A 22,911-nucleotide genomic window follows, 5' to 3' on the forward strand; every position below is an offset into this window, starting at 1 on the left:
TTCTTTACTAAGAGTATACCATCAATCAGCTGATGTTACATACACTGTTCTAATATGCATGCTGCATTAGAATTCTTGAAAATAATTTTGAAAACATACCATGAAGAATTATGAAAAAAACATTGACAAGGGAACACCATTATGCCATTGACTACCGAAGATCGACAATTCATGCTCTAATGATGGTCACAGACAAATGAAAGATGGACCACATGCACTGCATCAGCTCATCTCTGTTAAGATGTTTATTTGTCTATTACTTTGTTTGTATTAGTGATCACTTAAGCAGCAGGTGCTTTTAAATCATGGCATTCCATTGCTCTTGGATAGCTAGCTGGCCAGCAGAAACTGTGATTTGTAGAATTGTTTGGGAATCCATTGTTGTCTTCTAAAAAAGGAGAAAAAATAGTAAAGAAGTGATAAAAAAGTAGCTATGACATATATATTGCTCAAAATTCAAGTGAAATATTACTTTCATGAATAAGATTTCACTGTTTCTCACATATGACTGTAATGTAAGAACATTCTAATGAAGAATGTATCAAAACACATACTGTGATTTTCAGAAGACGTAAGTATCTGATTTCTGCTGGAAGAATGGGTACTCAGCATGTCTGATATATCAGGAGCCCAAGTTAGGTTATTTTTTTAAAAGAGCTTTTACTATGCCATACCAGAGGAAGCATATCTGAATAAGTACATAATATGAATAATTGTCATGGTATTTGCTGTCATGGCTGAATAGAAACATGCCAACGAAATAATGCAGGAATAAAATCAAGCTGCTCATGAGACTTTTTTGAAATAAGACCAGCTTCACTGGATCAAGCAAAGGCTAACTTGACACCTTGTTTTTAACAAGAAGTCAATAGCACTGACCTAGGGACATAGGGAATGTCCAAGAGTAGGGAAAATCCTGGCAAAATTGATGCTTTGGGACTTCTTGTGCAAGCACGATTATCTACATGTTTGAGAACCTTCTATTAGTTTGTGTTGAGGTTTTTAAATTGCATATTTACTTTTGGTATACAACTGTGTAAAGGATCAGTCTTCACTCTATTTTGAATATGCCACTTGCTAGTATTATTTTATTTCCCATACTTTTTCTAAATTGTCTTCCTCATATTACTCTCAATTTTCCAGCTCTATATCATGTTCTTCTCTCTATTCTCTCTTCCAGCTGTGGACTAACTTATGGAATAAGTAGCTTTGATAACCTGGAGATGCAGTTCTGTAGGAAGCAGTTTGTAATTCTCTGATGTAGGGCTAGATGGCCCATGAGTGCTGTTATATCTTGTGGCTGTGCTTTCTCAGGGTGCTACACAAGGAGAATATCAGATGTAGCTGAACTCTACTGAATCTGAGAGAGAGTAGGCATAGAAGAAATCTTCTGATACGTATTTTTGGTGCAGGTAGAGGTCACGTTGTGAGACTTATCATCTGGATGTTTCAGTGGGCAAACATTCAAAACCTTTTCCTTATCTTGTCACCTCTTTTCTTACTGTGGCCTCCCAGAGAAAAGGAACTTATAGTAACATGTTAAGCATAAAACCCAAACATTTCCTCCTAGGTCTAAATACTCTTACTGTCACATAGAAATTGCATGCAAGCTTCTTTTTTTCAGCAGGTGAATAAAGTTGTGACCACTTCACCACTTTATGGGCCAGACCATCCACCCTCAAAACCCTGCTTAGTTTTCTTTTGTTGTTGTTTTGCTTTGCAGTACTGTATTAAAAATAAAAAGCCATGACAAAATCATGTAGCTAAACATTTTGTTAAACTGTTTTTTCCAAGCTAAAAGTTTCAAAACTGCTATAGCAGTACCTATGTTGGATTTAAGCATTCCATTTCTCAAGTAACAGAATTCAGACTCCCAAATTGTCTTCATATTTTGTTTCTGGAAAATATATCTCTTTCCCTGTCCCTAAGACATACCTTTTTGATGGAGAATCTGACTACAGATGGAATCTGGATTTTAAGAGCTCGATATTTAGTCTATTCTTATCCAGAACTCCATTTTACTCTTGAAGTTCTGTGATATAATGTTGCTTGTCAAGGCATTCAAATGCAAATATAAACATTCACAAGTTTGAGCTACAAGGTGGCTGTTTTTAAAAGCTGTATCAAGTCACAGATTTAAATGAAATGTAATAGGACTTACCCATCATTTCAGCTGTGTCATCGAAATGCTGCAAATATTGGCTGACCATTTATTCTAAACAGCAATAACATATTAGTACTTAGAGAGGCTACCTACCTGTTTTTGAGCAGCATTAACTATTTCTCTTCTCCACAGGGCCGTTTTTCAATGCTTTCTCCCTGGCATGGTCTGCCACCAGGTTCTGGTATAGGATTGTTACACTGGCGAGTTCGAGTGCTTTCTCCATTGATACAGGTGGACCAGGCACTCCAACAGCTCCACCTTCCATCAGTGACAACTGGTATTAAGACACCATACTAGGATTAGTTCAGTATCTTTTTGTCTTCTGTGCAGCAACAGAAGGATTAATTAGGGCTTCACCATGATACAATTATTGCATTCTTGATCATGGTGACCCTGCAGGTAAGAAAGTCCTCCAGAATACATCCCGTTGCTCAGATTTGGCTTTTGAAAATGCCCTTGTCAGTGGGACTGCTCAAGAGCCCAGAGGTTTCTACATTTTTGTCACTCTAGGAAGCTGCCTGAATGTCAAGTCCTTAGGCCTATTTTGGGCACCTGCGCCTCAAAAACTTGGCCACAGGGAATGAGCTTACTGCACAATAAATTTTTTACATTGTCAGTTGTGGAACTGCATTAATCTACCTCTTCCCCTTTGTAGACCAATCTAATATTAATCTAGCACAGAAATTATGAAATATGGTCATACATTAGCAAACACAGTGTTTCTATAGGAAACTGAAGACAAAACAGCTTATGATATGGTGAGATTGATTTTGCCTGAAATCAGCTTACAATTAGTGCACAATTCTTCAATAATGCTCCTGTTTACTTAAATGAGCTTGGGGTATCATTCCAAGACACAAAAATGTATGTGAGACAATGAACTCTAACTTAGAGTGCCGTCTTTATGGGAAGAACCCGGTAACTTACACTAGCTTCCATACCATATACCCATGAGCTTTGACAGCAGTAGGTATAAAGGACTACTGTGACATCCTTCTGTCCTTACAAAGGCTCATTTTGCCAGGATATTGTTCACAATAACAAATATGCTCATTTTTGTCTATCTGGAGTAGGTACTAACCTTTAATTAATGTAGATTTGGGAATCTGACAAGCCATTCCCTTAAAGTAGCTTGAACACATGCATGTACAGGCTCCATCTACCAGCACAAGGGTGCCTCCATTTTTGCAGGGTTCACATTTGCACACACTGTATTCAGTAATGTAGTCTTCAATTGCTCTTTCCAAATTTTGTTTCTTTAAATATGCGTTTCTCATCTTAACTGGAACAAGTGTATGTATTGGAGAAGGCTGTAGAAGAAAAGTGCCCATACATAACACACTTTTCCAAAGTTCTGAATCCTTTTGATACACCCATACCGTAAAGTTCATTATAAACTTGAAGTCTCACCTCCATCTTAGAACAAAAGCTTTCAAACTGTAAGAACAATAGCTTTGAAGAAGTTGTGCTTACCCGCTGCTGTATCACTACTGGGGCATCAACTAAAGATTTAGCCCACTGTATGTAATCTTCTACATCAACCATTTTGGATCCTCGCAGTAACATTTCTTTTATTTTAATTGAAAAGTCAATCTTCCCTCCATCAACAAATGAGATGACATCATCAATGATAGCGTCATCCTTAAGTTCTGCTGCAGAATGAAAGAAGAGAGGGTGAAGAAGAAAGTGTAACTGCCATGAATCTCAAAAAACCCTTGTCCTTTTAATGCAAAGATTCCATCTCTGTAAAGCGACTGTAGAGAACATGCTTATACCTCCTATGTGGGAGGAAATCAATTAAATTAGAAAACCCTATAACTGAAAGGAAAAGAAGGAGTAATGCAAAATGAGACGCATTATGGAGATCATACCTATTTGATAACAAGTCAAAGATAATATGAGTAGTGCTACTGTATCACCTGAGCTGAACCAGAAAAGGTCAGGAATTGGAATAGTAGCATCTTCTGCTTCATAACAAAAATACAAGAACAGAGCACTGAAAATAACTGCTCTTTTGTGCTCAGTAGTAAATAGCTTTGCCTTTTGCAATTTTTAGGTTATGTAAATTCATGTGGCCAAAGCTCAATTAAAAATGAAGCTGGCCAGTACTGTGAAGGACAATAAAAAATGATTTTTAAAATATGTTCATGGCAAAAGGCAAACTAGAGATAACATTGGCCCTTTACTCGATGAGCATGGTCACCTTATTAACAGGGAAATAGACAAAGCCAAGATGTTTAATGCTTTCTTCACCTCAATCTCCAACACTGAAGATGGACTGGGGGGCCTCCATAGCCCTGGCTTAGTGAACCATGGCTGCATGAACAATAAACTCCCAATCAATCCGGAACTTGTACGGTATTTGCTACTTCAGATAGATCCCTACAAGTCAATGGGGTCTGATGGAATTCATCCAAGGGTGCTTAAAGAGCTGGCTGATGTCATAGTGAGACCTCTCTCCATGATTTTTCAGTGCTCCTGGGAATCTGAAGAGGTCCTGGATGGCTGGAAGCTGGCAAACATTGTCCCAATCTACAAGAAGGGCAACAGGGATAACCCCAGCAACTACTGGCCTGTCAGCCTCACTTCGGTGCCTGGCAAAATCATGGAGAAGATTGTTCTGGGAGTTATTGAAAAGCATCTGAACAACAACACAGTCATTGGTCCCAGCCAGCACAGATATACGAGGGGAAACTCCTGCTTAACAAACTTATTTTCTTTCTATGATAAGATTACCGACCTAGTTGACCAAAGAAAGCCTGTTGATGAGATATTTTTGGATTTCAGTAAAGCCTTCAATACTGTCTCTCACAGTATCCTCCTGGACAAGATGTCCAGCACACAGCTGGATAAACACACAGTGCAGTGGGTGAGCAATTGGCTGAAAGGTTGGGCTCAAAGGGTTCTAGTAAACGGGGTTATGTTGGGCTGGTGACCAGTCACTAGCAGGGTTCTGCAGGGATCCATCTTAGGGCCAGCACTCTTCAACATCTTCATAAATGACTTGGACACAGGACTTGATGGAATACTGATTAACTTTGCTGATGACACTAAATTGGGAGGAGCTGTTGACACTCTAAAGGGCAGGGAGGCCCTGCAGAGGGATTTGGACAAATTGGAGAACTGAGCAATCACCAGTTGCATGAAGTTCAATGAGGGAGGGCAAGTACTGGATTTTGCACATGGGACATGGCAACCTTGGCTGTACATAGAGACTGGGGGACAAGATGCTGGAAAGGAGCTCTGCAGAGAAGGACCTGAGGGTTCTGGTCAACGGCAAGTTGAACATGAGCTAAAAGTGTGTCCTGTCAGCCAAAAGGGCCAACCGTGTCCTAGGTGCATCAAGCCCAGCATTGCCAGCCAGGTGAGGGAGGTGATTGTCCTGCTCTGCTCTGCACTGGTGTGGCCTCACCTGAAGCACTGTATGCACTTCTGGGCACCACAGGATAAAAAGGATATAAAGCTACTGGAGAGTGTCCAGAAGAGAGCTATGAAGTTGGGGAAGTGTTTGGAGGGGAAGCTATATGAGGAGTGGCTAAAGTCACTTGGTTTGTTCAGCCTGGAGAAGAGGAGACTGAGAGGAGACCTCATCATGGTCTACAACTTCCTCGCAAGTGGAGGAGGAGGGGCAGATGTTGATCTCTTCTCTTTAGCGACCAATGACAGAACCCAAGGGAATGTCAGGAAGATGTGCCAGGGGAGGTTTAGGTTGGACATTAGGAAAAGGTTCTTCACCCAGAGAGTGGCAGAGCACTGGAATAGGCTCCCCAGGAAAGTATCATGGCCTCAAGCCTGACAGTGTTCAAGAAGAGACTGGACAATGCCCTCAGACGCATGGTGTGAACTGTGGGGTTGTCATATGCAAGGATGGGAGTTGGACTTGATGATCTTTGTAGGTCCCTTCCAACTCCGGACATTACATGATTCTATGATAAAAGACTCATGTCCAGACACACAAAGGAGCAGAGAGGAACAATGGCAGGCAAGGGAACACAAGTAGCCTGATCACAGAAAGGGAGCCCCTGCCTGGACTCCTCATAGACCTGTCCCAGCAGACCCATTAGCCCCACAGGATGGGGCTGAGGATGAGTTAACAGCAAGTTGAGTCAATGGAAAGGTTCTCTGCATGCAGAAGAGGGCATTTTGAGATTGCACAAACCTAAATACTTAGAGTGTATTTAGAGGACTGCTATTGAAGAGGCAAGGAGGAACAAGGTGGCTTTGGGAGGAACAAGAATGGGAAAATACAGGGATAAATACAAAAAAGGAGACTGATTGCATATAGAAAGATGGCTGATCAGTGAGGCTGTCTGCCATGTGCTGTTGTTGATTTTTGCAGTATGTCCTGGATTACCATTAATTTCTATTTCTAACTCTTTTCCTGGGGGAGCGGACTGTATTCCAGGTACATGCATGTGGATGGATATCTGCATGCCAGCAACTGGAGTTGGACAATGGCTGACAGGATCCTGGTGTTTGTGGTGCCAGTATCTGAACTGAGTGAAGATTCATATGTCAGTGTGTGATCACTAACAAATATCAAGCCAGACTAGCAAGTCGATAGGACAAGTGGCTTGGGAGCCAAGTATCAAAGTGACTGTTAGTCTGGCCTAGGTATGTAGGTGTCTCCAGAGTGAGACAACTGGAGGAGTAGGCTACTGGATTGACCAGGGGTTCTGTGCCAAAAACTTGTGATACCTTAAGGTCCTGGGGTTTGCCGAGACCTGCTTGCATATAAGTGTATGTCTGTGTGAGGCAACTGAAGACAAGAGGATCCAAGGGCCAATTGCTGTGTAACCTGAGCAACTATGGCCAGACTAGAGCCATACGTAATGTGTGTGGAGTTGTGTGTGTTGGTGTGCATCAGAGGGTCTGTATCAGAAATGGGAGTGGAGCTGTGGGCCTTGGTGTGTTGTATATCTGGGTGACAGCAACAGGAGAGACTAAGGACTCAGTTTCTGTTTCAATTGAAAGTCTAAGGTTAGCTGCTGAGGGATCTGTATTGGGTATAAATGTATATTGAGGAAAGACTGAAATACCTGAGAGTTGTGCTGCCCAGGAAGAACATCTACTGTAGATGACCCTGCCTGAGCAGGAGATTTGGACAAGACAGCCTCTATAGAACCCTTCCAACATCCACCATTCTATGATTCTGTGATATTTCCCACTGAATACTTTCACCCTGATCAGACGGAGAGAACAGGATGAACCCTTTGGTGCTGTTTGTGTTTGCCTGTGTGCTTTGCTTCTGTCTATACTGACTTGTGTCACCAGCAATGTATGTGTGTGTGTATATATGTGTGTATGTGTTATACAAGTGTGTTTTTCTGTGTGTCTACTGGGGACACAAGCTGAGCCTGGCTTGCCCTGGGAGCATGGAAGTATGGCAGTTTTTCCTCTACTTGTCTACTGGATTGGTCCTTTTCCTACCAGCAATAACTATATTGATTATAAAAGGGGAATCAATTGGTATAATCTTTCCTTAAGCAAAATATATAATTTAAAATAAGGATACACTTACATTTGTCCTTCACGTGAATCTTTTCACATTTACCACCATCAATATTAACAGTGGCATGTAAGTCTTCATATGCAATATTGGCATCTAAGTGATAGCCGAGGCATTTTTTCACATCTTCGACAGTGATACCTGGAAATGGAAATAATTTGATGATTAAATGGATGACTATAAATAAAGTTATTACTCAAGGAAAATAAATTTCAGGGCTATAGGTTTTCTTCTTCCCATTTGTCTTCTACTTTTTCCTCTTCCATGGACTGAATATGACGATGATAGTATTTGAAGTGCCTGCACAGAGGCAGGTGAGATCTACAGTGATGAGGAAAATTCCAAAACCCTCAAAAAACTGATTGCTGTTTTCCTTGGTCTAGCTGAAAGCAGATGTCCCTCAAGGGACCACTATTACCATATTTTCTATTGGAATTCTGTCTTTCTCAGCTGCTTACCATTTGCTCCTTCTGTGTGTTAAGTTATAGAATCCTCCCAGTCTCTGTCTCCCAACTGCAAACACGTTTCTCCACTACTTTTCCTCATAAAGTTACTTAACACCACTAATCTCTTACAAGTATTCTATCAACATAAGTTTCAATCCTCCTCGATCCTCTACTGCCTCCAATACCTCCTTTCTGTTTATTAAACTCAGACATATCATCTGGAACTTCACTTTTGTGTTCAGAAAGAATTTTGCTCAAGATTGGTGCTTAAAAAAAAATCCAACACCAAAATCTCCAGGTGCTGAAAAGAGTAATGCTGGTACAGATGACATCTTTGCCCCATGTCCCTTTGCATAGCCTGAACATCTGATCGTAATATTATTGTTGGTGCTCCATGCAGCAGGTACTTATTTCTTGATCTCCAAAATCAACATGAGAATTGCCTTTTCTAACTTTATTCCAGAATGATCACTTAATCCATCACAAACCCACACGTATCTCAACTGCACAAGAGAGAGGATTAAATAACTACTTTCCTATCTTAACCAGGGCAAGGAAAATGCCGATGTGAATGTTAAAATCTATTAAACAGTTTCAACACACTCAAGTGCAGCATGTGATTTCTAGTAAATTCTTCAATTCATTCTTTATTTTTTGTCACCACCACCATACTCTTAGAGTGTAAGACAAGAAGGTACCAACTAGCAAATTGGATTTAAGATTTAGGCAGATTTTCTAGGCATTGGGGATATCTTGTGAATCATGTCACACCACTTAGTATTGCTAATATTTTGAAGAGATTGGTTTAAGATTGTTTTTTTGTTTGTTTGTTTGTTTGTTGTTTGTTTTCTCAGTTACAGACTTAAAATGCAGACTTCAAATAATTCTGGAAATTACAAAAACTGACTCTCATCTCTGTTGAACTCCTATAATTCTGTAATGTTCCTGTTGTGCCACAAGCAGCACACACTGAACTGCACTGTTCTCAGTAGTGCTCCATATACACAATCCTCAAACAGCTCTGCATGACTGGAGACTTGGTGATAATCTGCCTACCACAGCAAGACCAACAGAATCCATACCTATTCGAGACATAGCGTAATTATCCAGCACATACACAAGTTCATATTTTCCTCCTACAATTCCAGAGACCGTGTAGTGAGTTCCATAATCTTCCAGGAATTTAAAATATTCTCCCTTATCATATTCAGCAGGCAGGAAGTTTAGATCATCAAGGAAAGTGTCTGTGAGACGGACATCACGGCTCCGCATTTGGAATCTTCCCAGTTGAATCTTTCCTTTTACATGCAGGAAGGTTTGGTTCTGAATGCAAGAAGAAATACGATGAGAATGCCACTTTGGCACGCAGCATAGCAGGAAAATCTGTTCTATTTTGCTTATAAAGAAGCTGCAGCACTTCTAAACACAGTATTCAATCTAACATTTTGGAATGGGAACACACTTGTTAAATTCAAATTATGAGTTCTCTAATTTAAACTGAGGAAGCAGAAAGGGGTTTAGATAATTTCTATTCTTCCAGTTTTGCAGAACTCTCACCTTACTAATTTCAGCAAGCTCTTTGTGATCTATTTGATAAGGTCTTCTCTTTAAGTACAGTATCTACCAAAAGTGCCTTTCTGATTTTCATAACATTAAAAAGTAATCCTATATGGCTTGCCAGATAACAGAAGCTGCCCACTGAGATCAGATGGAGTTTTGTCTTAGTTTATAGTCAGAGCAGAACTAAGTTCCTCTCTTTTTTTGGATCACTTCTCTGTTAGACTGTCAGAAGGAAGGGCACAACTCCAATTAAAAACAAAAAAGCCCAAAATAACATCGTAAAATGAAAATTAATCACAAAAAAATTCCTTTGAGGTATTTGACCCATAAATACATTCTAACTCTAGGTTTAGTGACTGGTATTTTCATACATTACATTGCAGGTGGTTTAATATAATCGAAATGAGGACCTAGCTGCTGCCTGTAACACATGACATCTTGTGAAAGAGTTGCACTTAAGACTTTAAGCAAACACATGCCTTCCATATCCCATTATTATCTGCAGCACTTATATGACTTCCTTAACAGTAAGGCCTAACAGGAGGTATGTAAAAGGGATTTAGGAACTGACCATCACATTAGCTAGCACCATTTGAAAGAACTTAAACTGCTGCTTCAGACTGACAGAAATCTTCAGGCATCTGAATCTCTGTGAGGAAATTTTTGTAGGTGCAAATGTTCCTGCCATTAAGCACGTGCAAATTCCCTTACTCTCCTGGTGTCCCTGGGCTGCTCCCTGCCTTAAATTGCAGATGAGCCCTGGAGGGTCCTCAACCAGGGACTGCCACTCCACTAACCTGCAGCAATTTGAGTTTACGGTGACAGACATCTGCCAGTGACAGATCATGATTCATTTTCTAAGCTGATCTCCAAGAAATAAGTTGATGCCAAAACTTCTATCCCAAGCCACTAGACTATGAGTGGCCTGTAATATACTCTGAGTTACAGAACTTCATCTTTTGTCTTTGTGGAGATGAATGCTTTGAGATTTAAACAGTCCGTTTCTGCCCCAAAAAAACTCATACCAATACAAAGTCAGTGCTGTATGTCAGCTTCTCTTTATTATATAGACCTTTCTCTACAGCATTATTTTAATGAATTGGTTATAAAAGTAAACTTAGTTTTCCCTTATATCCATTTGATCTCTAAAGCTCTGAAGGCATCCTAGACAACAAGGCTGACAAGAAACTTGAAAGACTGGCAGGTTAGGCAGATCTATTCTTCCTTGCATATGAAGTATTTCAGCACTATGCAGTTGATGTAGCTTGCATGTGATGGCATGTTGCAATCACAGACTTTGGCCTATATGGTGGGAAAGGATACATAAGCTGGTTGGTTAATTCCACTAGCACCCAGCTGCTGTATTAGGCCATAGTGTCTGGCATGTCTAGTATCACTTTTTGTTGTCTCTCTCTTTGACCCCACTAAATGCTAAGACTACTTTTAAAGTAGTAAATAAAATATGATCGGGGCTTTCATCTGTCTCGAAAGGCAGGTAGAGTGGTATGGCTTGTGGGCACCTCCAAAATATGCTTGCTTTCTAAAGATTGCCCACTGGAAACATTGCCTTCAAATATACTGCAGGGGACCAGAGGATGGGCATTGCTTATGAGAGCACGAGAGCTGACACAGATCAAAATCATGGCAGTGTGCTATTTTTGTGTTTATCTAGTGTAGGCCTACTCCATGGTAATTTTTCTCCCAGGACTTGACCTAATGTTCCCACACTGCACTAGATCAGATCTGGTCTCTAATCAAGATGAAGTTCAAGATCTTTGGTCCTTTCTAACATCAAGCCCCTGTTGAAGATGAGGGTGGTTGCTAGTCGAGGGTAAACAGTGGGAAAATGAAGATGCATTTGGTTACACTTTGGCCACATTTGAAATCTTAACCCTAGTATTGTTACTATTTCATTTCCATGAATAAATGACAGAAAAGCAACAGGTGACTAGAATATTTAGAAAGATTAACATTGCATTATTACAACACTGTGAATTTTACTGTTTGTAAAATGGTTACATTAGACTCTTTGGTTTGATTAAACTTACCCTTTCTGTGGAACTTTTCAGGATAGAACTTAAACTTGAATTCTTGCTATAGTGATACTTGTAATTTCCTTCAGAAGAAGTTTTGTTACTTCCTTCAGTAGGTGTGTGTTTCAGAGACAGGTCAGCGTTGAAGTGTTTTTGTTTTTCTATGTAAACCTCTCGTAACATTTTTACACGATCATGGTAGGACGCAGATGTGAAGGTTTTGTCTGCTTTTGTCTTAGAAAAGATAATGAAAACATCGTGTGAAAAAACAAAACAAAGAAACATAGAAAAACATACTTTACATAGGTTAGCAATACATTTTCTTACAGATCTTTATTCTTTTAAAAGAAAACAAATGGATGTACCACCCCATCATCTGGATCAGCTCAGTGGTTCAAAACTAGACAGGAAATAGCAGTGACAATATTTCAATGAGTGTTAAGTCTCAGCATGTAACACTGTCAATGTACTTTACGTGTGTCAACAGTTCCTTTACATGTAAGGAGTAGTAGTCTCCAGCTCCTTCCTAGAACACAGACAAGATTTGCTAACAGGTCTTGACATCTGAAATGAATTAGAATTATGATTTTGTGTTCTTTTCATAGAGAAGACAATAGCTGATTCAGAACACTTATTTCAGTGGGGTTTTTTGTTTTGGTTTGGTTTTTTATACTCTACCAGACCATCGAGTTTTAGTAAGTGAAAGTAGTTATGCATCAAAATCAAATATGAGAAATATCTCTGGGTAAGATTTACTAATTTGGGGCAGGATCTGATTTAAATTGCTATTGTTGTATTAAGTTCCTACTTATGGAGATAGGCAAAGCACTTAGTAAGCAAAATACTGTTTTGATTTTTGAAATGCATCTGACATGGATGTTTCTAAGATCATGAACACTTTTGGTGTTCAAACCTCACTGGAAGTCATAGTCTGAATTTCAAAAGCATATTAGATTTTTTTTTCAGTGGCACAGAGAAAGTAATCACTGGTTAGAAAGCCCAAGCAGGACCAGAGTATCATAATATCATTGCTGCCTTTTTACCGATATCTTTTATGTGTCCTTGAAAAAACAGCTCGATTGCTGCCCTACTCAGTAAAAGTTAGGTAACATATTCCTTTCTGTACATCTATTCATCTCATACACTGCTATTGTAAACATTCCAGGAAGTGAATTTCGTTTACTAGGCACAGGTGCAGCAATGAACATGTGGGAATTTCTCTGGTACAACTGAGCTTAACTGCTAAAGCAAATGATAACATAACCTGTTTGCCTCTGGACTTAACCAAAAGCTTGATGCTAAAAAGCAGCTACTGCCTGACTAAAGCACTATGCCGAGTCTTCCAAGAGGATGTCAGGATTTGTCATTAAGTTAAACACATCCTAGTTTGCACAGAAGGACTTAGACTTACATCATAAGTGAGAACAGCCACGTTCCATGGCTTCCGATAGTAGGTCCTTGTGTTTCCATCACGCACTCTTTCACAAAGACCATTGAAAAAGTCATTGTCAAATGGGCTGGCCATTGGCTGCATCCCTAAAACATTGATTCTACAAGAGAAATACAGGAGAGGTTACACTTCAAAGAAGGATGTGTCAGCACCCATAGTCTGTAGACAACAGTATTATGACTGAAAAAGTCAGATTCTATAAGAGGTGGTGACTATATTTGTGGAAATGAATCTAGCATCATCCACAGCAGCTTGCCTCATCTCTTGTGGTCTTCTCATCTGTGTAACAGACATAACGATATATCTTTTGTAAAGCATTTTAAGGGCCAATAATGAGAAATAAATAAAAAGCAGATACAAAATATCAAACAAATTGAGACTCTCGGGAATAAAAGGAAGTAAAACCAATTTTTTCTTGACTAATGTATTTGTGAGGAAGTGTTCCTTATAGGTTTAAAAGGGGCATATCAACAGCTACTTTTAACCTTTTCATTTGTTTGTCTTATTTTTTTTCTTTCTTTCTTCTTTTTTTTTTTTTTTTCCCATAAGTTCTATTAGTTTGTTTGCTGGTAGAAACTTTGATATGGAGTGTGTACAAGATCCATTGAATCTGTAGAAGGAATATACAGCTACTTCTAGCGTTGTCTTTTCTCCCAGGATGTGACACAGGGGAGTAATAGAATTCTCTGGAGCAGAGGAGAGGAAATCTGAACCACTACAAATCCAAAGGGGGCAGATTGGCTGTATAGCTCTATGCATCTACGTATCAATGGACAAGAATCCTCCTCTTTGGAGGATTTTTTTTTTTTTTTTTACTTTCTATTTCTGTGTCACAAGTTTGAACCTTTCCAGTATTTCCAATATTTATGTCTGATACATGTCCATATACCTAGCTGAGTATAGAAAGTGGTTATCAATTCATCAGAGTCACTGGCATCACTACTGTACATCTATACAACATTTTCTCATGGAAGATTTTCATAATGTATTATAAGACAAATAATAAAGAAACTACCTATAAAAATGTCTAACTATCTGGTTTACGTCCCCATTATACAAGGGCAGTATTTTTGCTCTTGTGCAGTGGTACTATTATCAAAATTAAATTGAAAGGATGCATCATTTTCATCTAAACACAAGGTGGTGCTGTAGCATGCTTTTATTTTCATTTTGTTCCACATTGGATAGCTGCTCTCTGACTCGATTTGTCGATAAACAGTATGTCACACTTCCTTTTTTTTGAAATGAAAGAAATCCAGCAGAATCTGAGAACAGAAAGATTAATTTTTGGTTTAGATTAATGACCAAAACTGTAAACAACAAAGATCTGGGAAGTGAAGTATGCAATACTAGAAAAAAGCTGCAGGTAGAGTGTTGTTGCAGTAAGGCATCCCGTTGTATAAATAATTGAGATACATTTTCTCCCTTTAGATTTGTATTTTAGTAGTTTGGAATGACTGTTTCATTATGAAATATCACTTGAAACCTATCTATATAAACTTCACATTTAAATGATAAAGATTGTAAGTATATTAATGTAACTTCTATATCTGATTCTGTGTATTAACATTATCATTAATTTACACTGTCTATATAAATATTTTATCTTCCCCAGGTCTACAAAACAAAACAGGAGTTAGTTGTTCTTCCAAAACCTGCATAGCATCTCAGAATACAAATGAGAACATGATTCAGATTCTACTTTTGGGAATGCCGGTGTGCCCTAGTGTTTTCAGCTGGCTTTGGGGACAGTCCTAGACTCTTCACAATGCCCAATACTACTTTTTACTTAACTACATACCCTTGCCCTGCAGTCCTGCCAACTTCAGACACATCGATATCATGGTTACGGCACGGTGATCGTGGTTCAGATTCACAGTTATCTTCATCAGAAAAGTCTCCACAGTCATTATCTACATTACACACAAGTCGTCGCTTTATACATCGACCTAGTCACAGAATAAAACATGGAATGAATGCACTTTTTTTCCAGGATGGACTTTAAATGACTTCCTCAGCTATTCCTTATTGAGATCTTCGTCTGTTTATTTCTTTTATTGTCATAAGGAATTACAGTCCTACACCCTGCCTCCTTCAAATGAAAATAAAAACTCGTGCCACTATATTTACTTATGAGTTTACTAGGATGGCTAAGAAAAGTAAGTGACAGGTTAACTGCTGTCATTTGCAGAAAGTTGTTACTTCCTGTGATTGTTTCTATATGAATCTTTGATTATTAGTGGGTCATGTTTGGTTTTGTTTGTTTGTTTGTTTGAATTTGTATTAAGACATCACAGAAAAATATTAATTCAATATCAACTTATTTAAAAATTATTTAATTTTTTGTTATTTGGACTATATATATTTGGTCACAATAGTTTTTAAACCTATAGGGATTTATGTTCTAAATCAACAGTGAACTACTAATTTTCCTGAGGTTGCATATCACAGGTTTTTGTAAGATTTTTTTCTACAGGATTTAAAGAACTGGGGTAAATTTAGCCCTAGCATAATGAAACAACACTTGTTGCTGTCAACTGCTTCAACAAAAAGTGCCACACAATAGCTGTGAGCTAGCAGCTAAACACATACTTTTAATTTTTTTTCCCCTAAGTGCTCTTCACAGTATTTCAGATAAAGACTACAGTGACAACATCTTGGCACTCAAAATTCACTTACCATCTTTCCTGTTTTGACTAGTTTTATTATCATTAACTTTCACTATTTTATTTTAATTTATCATGGGTCTTGAACACTACATTCATTCATTTGCCACGCATGTATCACTTCACAAACTTACATCTTACTTTGGATCTAGAGGCATTCTGGTCTCCAGCTAGCATCTGTCATACCACTTTGGTCAGTAAACCTCCCTATCCATTTTGTTAAAATTCCTTCAGTCCTAGTTTTTCCTAGTGATTTTTCATAAAATTTAGTGATTCTGCAGCAGGTGGAACAGTTACACTAGAAGAAAGGACACTCACAATATGCTCAGCTTTTAATAATGAAGTGGAAATTATAGGAGAAGAACTTAAACTAGATACAAATTATTATGCAAGACGAGAGGAATGCACCCCTTGTCAAGTATTGTTCGTGCTGTGATTTTGGCGTTGTGACTTTGCAATCCAGCTGTCTACACACTGGAGACTGTCCTTAAACCCTAGCAATAAGGCATTGGTTCAGGAAATCATCCCCACCTAGAAAAGCACTAAACTGTATCTCTCTCCTTGTGTATGTATTTTCTCTTCAGTGGAAACTGATTTAACTTCTTCACAGAACTACGTAAAACATGTTTTCATGAGTTGTTGCTTAACAACACTGTGGCATGAAACCCAAACTTACCAGAATCGCATTGGAAGTCAGTACCACAGTCTTGTTCTGGTTCTTCGGGACAAACTTCACCAGTTTTACAGATTTGTGTGTCTCCTAAGGTCTCCAAGCATGGTGTTCCACCAAACTGTCCAAATCTTTCAATACGTCTAGAGCGAAACTTGAAGGATAAATAACACTATTAACATTGCTTAGATAGAAAAGAGAAGTAGCAGAATGGAACTTTTCAAAATGAAGCAACTTTGGTTAAATTTTTGGTTGAAAATCCATAGGCACAGCTCATGGTGTAAAAAAAGCGTGCAGGAAAAATTAATTAGTGATAATGTCTTAGCAGGTATGTAGAGAAGTTTATTTTTCACTACTTAGTTTATTTCACTATTTCCTTATTTTCAGTCCAGGGAAGAAATACATCATACATATTTTGTATGCTTTCAAGTCTTTCATTTTTTTGAAGTCTCATAAGAAGAACTCCCCTAAGAAAAGAAAAGTCTGCTTTTGACAAAAAAATAATTTTTGTTTAAAAAAGGAAGATGTATTGAAGAGTAATATTCATAACAGAAACATCCACATGGCCAAAATAGAAAATTTCTATCAAGAAAACATTTTGAATGAGAATGCTTGACAAGTTTTGTACATCTAGATGTAGTCTTCTCTGACTCTTATGGCTTCAGATCTGAAATTATTATGTTTTTCATCAAACATGAACATACAATATTAAGAGTTGCAATCCGATCTTTTCCCATAACCAAAAGGCAGACAGGTAATGTCTCTTTGGTTGTGGCTTTGGAACAAAGACTTCCAATTACAGCTTACCCTTTGATTGGTGCACGGGTCACATGGCCCCCATGTGCTCCAGCTGCTCAATTTACAATCTATTGGAGATGGAGCATTCAGTTCTCTTGTTCCTCTGTGGAAAGCTTTTTCTGAAGAGCTGTCAAACAAAACATTCCAGTACAGTCCTGGGCAGTACACCAAAATCACATATGAGCTTGTATTTAGACCGTAGACCAATATTTTGGAAGCACCTTCAAGTTGCTTTCTGCTTCACTTTCATAGCAGTGCTTGGTACTTAGATGTATAAACACCTGCTTAATCTTAAAATCTTTGGTGGTTTAAAATTACATTAAAAAAACTACGGAGACTTAATAAGCCAGCTCTTTCTCCCTTTTTTAGAAATCTTAGATTTCTTTAGATCTTTGTGCATACTCATACTTTTCCCCAGATCTTGTTATTGAAGAAAATCAAACAATAATATACAGAGGACATCTGCAGTTCCCCTATTCCCTCAGTGATTGTGCTTCCCATACTTCAAGCTGAAGACAAAGGCACAGCAGCACATCTCAAAAGATGTAGCACTTCAATACATGTCTTTGTGATTTTTTTTTTAGCTTATTTACTTTAGTGGTGTTTCCCTTAAGCCTAGATAAAAGTTTAAATGCTTTCCTGAGTTGAAAGAAGGCTCATAAATAAAGGCGTTATTTGCTAATAGGTTGACTTGTATAATTGGAAAAAAACAGATAAGTGTTTAGTTATCTAAGTATTCTACAGCTTGCCAAGTTGAATACTTCACCAGTTAGGCCTATATTTTCTAGAGCGACTTTTCATATTGGTGCCCAGTTTTAAATACCGTGAAACTCCTGGCTCTCAGTAAGTGAAAGGCCATCACTTCATAGAAATAAGTTTCTTTAAAGCACCAACAGTTAGACATTAAACTAATGCACTGTAAGAGGACTTGTTAATTTTAAAAAAAACAAAGCCAGTAGATTACTGGTGACTTTATCTTCACAGGTAACGATGCTGGAAAGCAGAGGAATAGAGGACCATTGAAGTATAACATGCCCGGTTTGCTCTCTGTAATATATTGCGATTTGGCCTTACATGCTGAGTATTCATCCACTGTGAAGCAACCTCTCTCTGCATCTCTCCAGGTTAATGCCATTGCCGCTGCTCTACAGTGGGACCTTCTTTGCTGAGCCCAGCTAGTTGGCAGATCTGCAGCTCCCGCAGTGTGACGTATGGGCTGTTGTTGCAGGCAGGGCCTTGCCCTCCACTCTTTGACCCCCTTCTCTCATACAAATATGTCACAAGTCCAAACAAATGTAACCTGATTCCACAAGGTTGAGAAATCTGCAGTTTGGACAAGGAAGATATACCAGTTGGTTCAGCTTTCTGATGCCATTTATTATATGTTCAAGTTACATACATAGTAAGTTGTTATTGAGACACTAAATCAACCTGTGTGTCTTTCCAGCTATTGAATCTGACACAGCTCAAGGATCACAGGGTTCTTTTGCAACCTTTTATACACTCAGCTGACCCTGACTGGCTCGGATGCTTCAAACTTTCCACTGTCACACACACCAGCACTAAACACGCACCAGAGCTGCTGCTGGAAGTGTCTGTATCATGCACTCCCGCTGTCTTGCCTGCTGCTCCTAAACAATTGTCTTCCCAGAAGTCTCCTGATCTCAAGCTAGGGCCTGCAGTAAATGGATCCTTGGCCAAGGATGTTGCTTTTAACAGGTGGGATGCTGAAAAAAGGGAACAGCAAAAAGCACAAACACACCCAATTTCTATGGATAGCAGAAATGAGATAAAGAAGTAAGAACTCTCTCCATGTAAGAGAGACATCCCAAACTGGTAGGGAAATATGAAGCTTTGCTGTGTGCTTGGCACCAGGAATTGGGGCACCTGATACAAGGTGCAGATCCAACCTTGTGAAAAGTCCAGTTTACACAGAATTCCCTTTCACTAATTCTCTGGTGGACTCTGAGCACCTAAATCAATAACCCACTTGTTGATAGCCAAAAGTGCTGGGAACCTGGGAGATGGCATTGAATACGTGCCTTATTCTTGCACTTCTCCTGAGCACCCTTTAATGATCGCTATCAGGAACAGAGTAATGGATCAGCTGTCTCTTTCCTCTGGCCCCAAAAGACTGTGATTAGATTAAACATGATACTTTCAATTCGACCTTTTTCTTCAATTTTCATATGCCCACTCAGGGTCTGGATTTCTTTCTCTAGTGCTGCTGAGGTTTTTAGATCCTAACACATTTTGCATGTGTGTGTATTTCAAATATTGACGAAGCATGCATGCTTATGTACATCAAAATGATACTCTACCTTGGGAACAGGTGCATATTTTTGAAATTATAACTCCACCTGAAGTTGTGCTGCAGTCATACCTACCTTGTGTTGTATTAAGGGTTATAACTCAAAAATAAGAAAGAAAAAGGTATACCGCATCTCCTAGAAACTTTTACAGAAGAAAAACTACTTCAGGGGAAACCCAAAACTTTAACGTGAGAAAAATGAAACATTGGAATAGGTTACTCAGGGAAATGATATAATGTCCCTCACTGGAAATACTCAAGAATGTTTGATAGGATGCCTGGATAACTTAAGGCTCTGCTTTGAACAGAACGTTGTACAAGACCTCCAGAGGTCCTTTCTAACCTAAACTTTTCAATATACTCTGAAGTTCTATGAAATTCTGGAAAGTTGTAATGTATTTGAAGTTTGATGTAGCCCACCAGCCTTTTCAAAAACAATTCCTTTGCCTGTAATTAGCTCATCTTACAAATACTTCAGCAATACTACAATTTACTGTACCTTCATAATGAGCAGGCAGTGCTTTGAAAAATTGGTGTACAAAATTTTATTAAATATTTTTCCACCACTCAGCATGACAGTAACATCAACAGAGGGAAGAAATTAAAATCTACTGGTCTGGTAAATGGATGAGAACTAGCTTGTTTCTTCCTGTTGGCTGCATATATGATCTTTCCATCTCCTTACTGATGCAGGACTGTAAACCTCTGAGTATCAATACCTATTCTGGCATCTTGGGTTGGGGACTGACAGGTTGTCATTAAAGTTAGGAGTGGGAACTCTTAGACCCTAATGATAGCTTAGGGTACCTAATAAGATTTCTAAAGGCAAATGTTTATCTTATTCCAAGAAATTACCAGGTATTTAAGTACTGTTGAGGTTTACCCTGAAATGCAATTCTGAAATTTCAAATTATTATCTAAAAAATGCAGCCAACCCCCCTTGCACATAGTAAAGTGTTAGAGTTCCTAAAGCAGTGACCAGACTCAAGCTAGTACAGAACATAAATAGTGTCCCAAAGGTTCCTGTAAGTCATTATTTTGAGTTTAAAATAAAAATCTCAGGCAGGAAAGGCTGAGTTGAATTTTTCAGTGCAAATAGAATTCTTGCCATCAGTTATCTGCCAACCAGAGTTTATGATAATCTTTGAGCTGACTTTCAGGTGGCACAGGTTTTCCTGTAATCCCAGTTGAGCAACTTCTGCAAGAATATTCATTGAGTGATGTACACAGACACTTGGGTAGCCTTCTAGTTTAGTGTAAGAGGTTCATGTGATTTACTGCAGATACAGCTTTAAGGTTTTGGATTTACTTGAGGTTAGAGAAGAAAAAAAAAACCCATATATCAGAAAAAGTTCATTGCAAATGTGGCTCGTGAACTCTGAAACACCAACAATGCATCCACTGTGCAGATTGTTCTGGAAATTCAGAGGGACACATATGAAAAGAGCATTTTATTCAACAACAGTGTTTAGAAAAGACAAAGATACCAGGAAAATTGGCAGGCTTGTCACCTCCACATTAAATCCAGGGAGAAAGGGTTGCATAAAAACCATGCTAAAACACAAGATATGAAGTCACACCATTTAAATATGAGAGAAAATAAAAGCAGTTCAGCTACTGATGAATGTCACTGAAGGGGGCAGTTTGGAGCAAAAACTCCAGAGATAAGCATGGAAATTGAAATACCTTCTCTGTCATCTGTTATTGAGGAGATTTGAGGGACAGAAGAGTGTTCTTTGGAACAGCAAAAGCCATTTCACAACCAGTATACAAAATCGCTTGTACCTTGTCTTGGATTGCACAATACACCCCGTACACCCTCAGGCCACACAGCTTTGGTGATTTTTTTGTTGATCCCTACTTCAAAACACAGAGTCGTTATAAAAAAGTTACAAAACTGGTGACTCAAGAATAAGTTTTGATTTGACAATTAGAACTGACGAAGAGAGAAGGCAAGCTCTGTTGAAATTGGAGACATGATAGCATCACATGAGGGCATAGCTTAGCCAAATGTGGTTACTAGCACCATCATGAAGCTGCACAGTCTTTGGTATGATATGAAGCGAAGCTGCTGTCCCGCATTGATTATCACAAAGGGTTCATAGTAGGCATAGTTAGAAACAGTCCAGCCAGAAGACATCAAACCTGCCCTGTAAATAATAACTACCAAAATATAAGGAGAAAGGCAAGCAGCAGTCCTGAGAGTTTTGAAGGCTACTCTTGAAAGTCTGTTCAGGTATTTCAAGCAATAATAGCAGCAGCCACCCTCAGGCCTGGACACACATGCAAGAGGCAGTACTCAGTTGTTCAGGTAGTATTTATGTCCTCACAAAATGCTTCACATACTGTAATTTAAGTCTTAAAGCAAATGGATCCCAATTTGTTCTTAATGTAAATATATCTATTATGAGGCTCACATTCTTTCATCACTTAGTACTGACCATTCTCATAAATTACATTTAGACTAGGCAGCTCTGTTTCTGGTAGCTTAGTTCTTCAGTTCTTGTCACATGATATTTTTGTAGGCACTAAACCTTTGGTTCTCCTTCTAGTGATACAGAGAAAAAACAAAGGCTATATTTCCAAGGATTTAGAAATAAGCAGTCTAGGAGACTTTAAATAGGAATAGAAGTACTGCCATCATAAAATTGTGCATCTTTGGAAATAAACAGATTGAGAATTATATTCTCACACTCAGCATGCAACAGAAAACAGTTGCTTGAGCTCCACCTCCCTGCAAGAACATGGCTTCAACAGCTGTCAGACACCTTTATTGTGGATAAACCATTTCTATTTGACTGCTTGAAATACAGCGAGAAGTAGTTTCCATTTTCATTGGATATCTGCACAAGCTACCATTAGAAAACTCTGCATTGGAGGTTTATGCCCTGTGTTGGAAAAAAGAAAACAGTATAGATATCTGCAGAAGACCGAGGACACTTACCGTCTGCCTTCCCCCAGGAGTGAGGCAGCCACCACTAAACTGCATAATATAGATATAAGCTGCAGGATAACATGCATGTTTCTCATTTTGTAGCTGAATAGACAAGAATTGCCATGACCGAATTTGCAATTTCTTTATTTGTTCCATTTGTTATTTATTACCAAAAGAACAAACAAAAAAAAAGGGCTTATGGAAGAATGCCAGTTACTGGCCAAAACTTACAGTAAGTGCTCCAAAGTCTACTCTTCCGAAAATTCCACTTTTTCCTGCTTTGAAACTGGGAGACAGTGTAAAGAACTGTCAAGATTAAAACCAAGCCATTTTTGTTTATTATTAACTTTTAAATACAGAAAAGCCATT

At 38.7% G+C, this 22,911-nt stretch overlaps 1 protein-coding gene across 1 annotated transcript; it reads right to left on the reverse strand.

The window, feature by feature from the left end:
* Positions 1-265: 265 nt before the first annotated feature.
* C9 (complement C9) lies at positions 266-22,878 on the reverse strand. Its single transcript, XM_065657315.1, has 12 exons — positions 22,552-22,878; positions 17,306-17,423; positions 16,505-16,652; positions 14,964-15,111; positions 13,124-13,262; positions 11,728-11,946; positions 9,202-9,442; positions 7,686-7,814; positions 3,638-3,816; positions 3,246-3,474; positions 2,258-2,438; positions 266-388 (listed from the first exon to the last, which is right to left on the reverse strand). The coding sequence occupies exons 1-11, from the start codon at positions 22,635-22,637 to the stop codon at positions 2,278-2,280; spliced, it is 1,797 nt and encodes a 598-aa protein (XP_065513387.1). The 5' UTR covers positions 22,638-22,878; the 3' UTR covers positions 266-388; positions 2,258-2,277.
* Positions 22,879-22,911: the final 33 nt, after the last annotated feature.

This window comes from Caloenas nicobarica, chromosome Z (assembly GCF_036013445.1).
Source record: "Caloenas nicobarica isolate bCalNic1 chromosome Z, bCalNic1.hap1, whole genome shotgun sequence".
Classification (NCBI taxonomy): domain Eukaryota; kingdom Metazoa; phylum Chordata; class Aves; order Columbiformes; family Columbidae; genus Caloenas; species Caloenas nicobarica.

What these genes read in the sequence shown, in the direction of transcription:
- C9 (XM_065657315.1), bottom strand. Translation starts at nt 22,637, where the DNA reads ATGAGAAACATGCATGTTATCCTGCAGCTTATATCTATATTATGCAGT. An exon ending in GGCAGGACTGCAGGGCAAGG is followed by an intron (nt 13,263 to 14,963) that starts GTATGTAGTTAA and finishes TTTCTCTTGTAG; the next exon opens with AATCAATGTTTTAGGGATGC. An exon ending in TTACGCTATGTCTCGAATAG is followed by an intron (nt 7,815 to 9,201) that starts GTATGGATTCTG and finishes TTCCATTTCCAG; the next exon opens with GTATCACTGTCGAAGATGTG.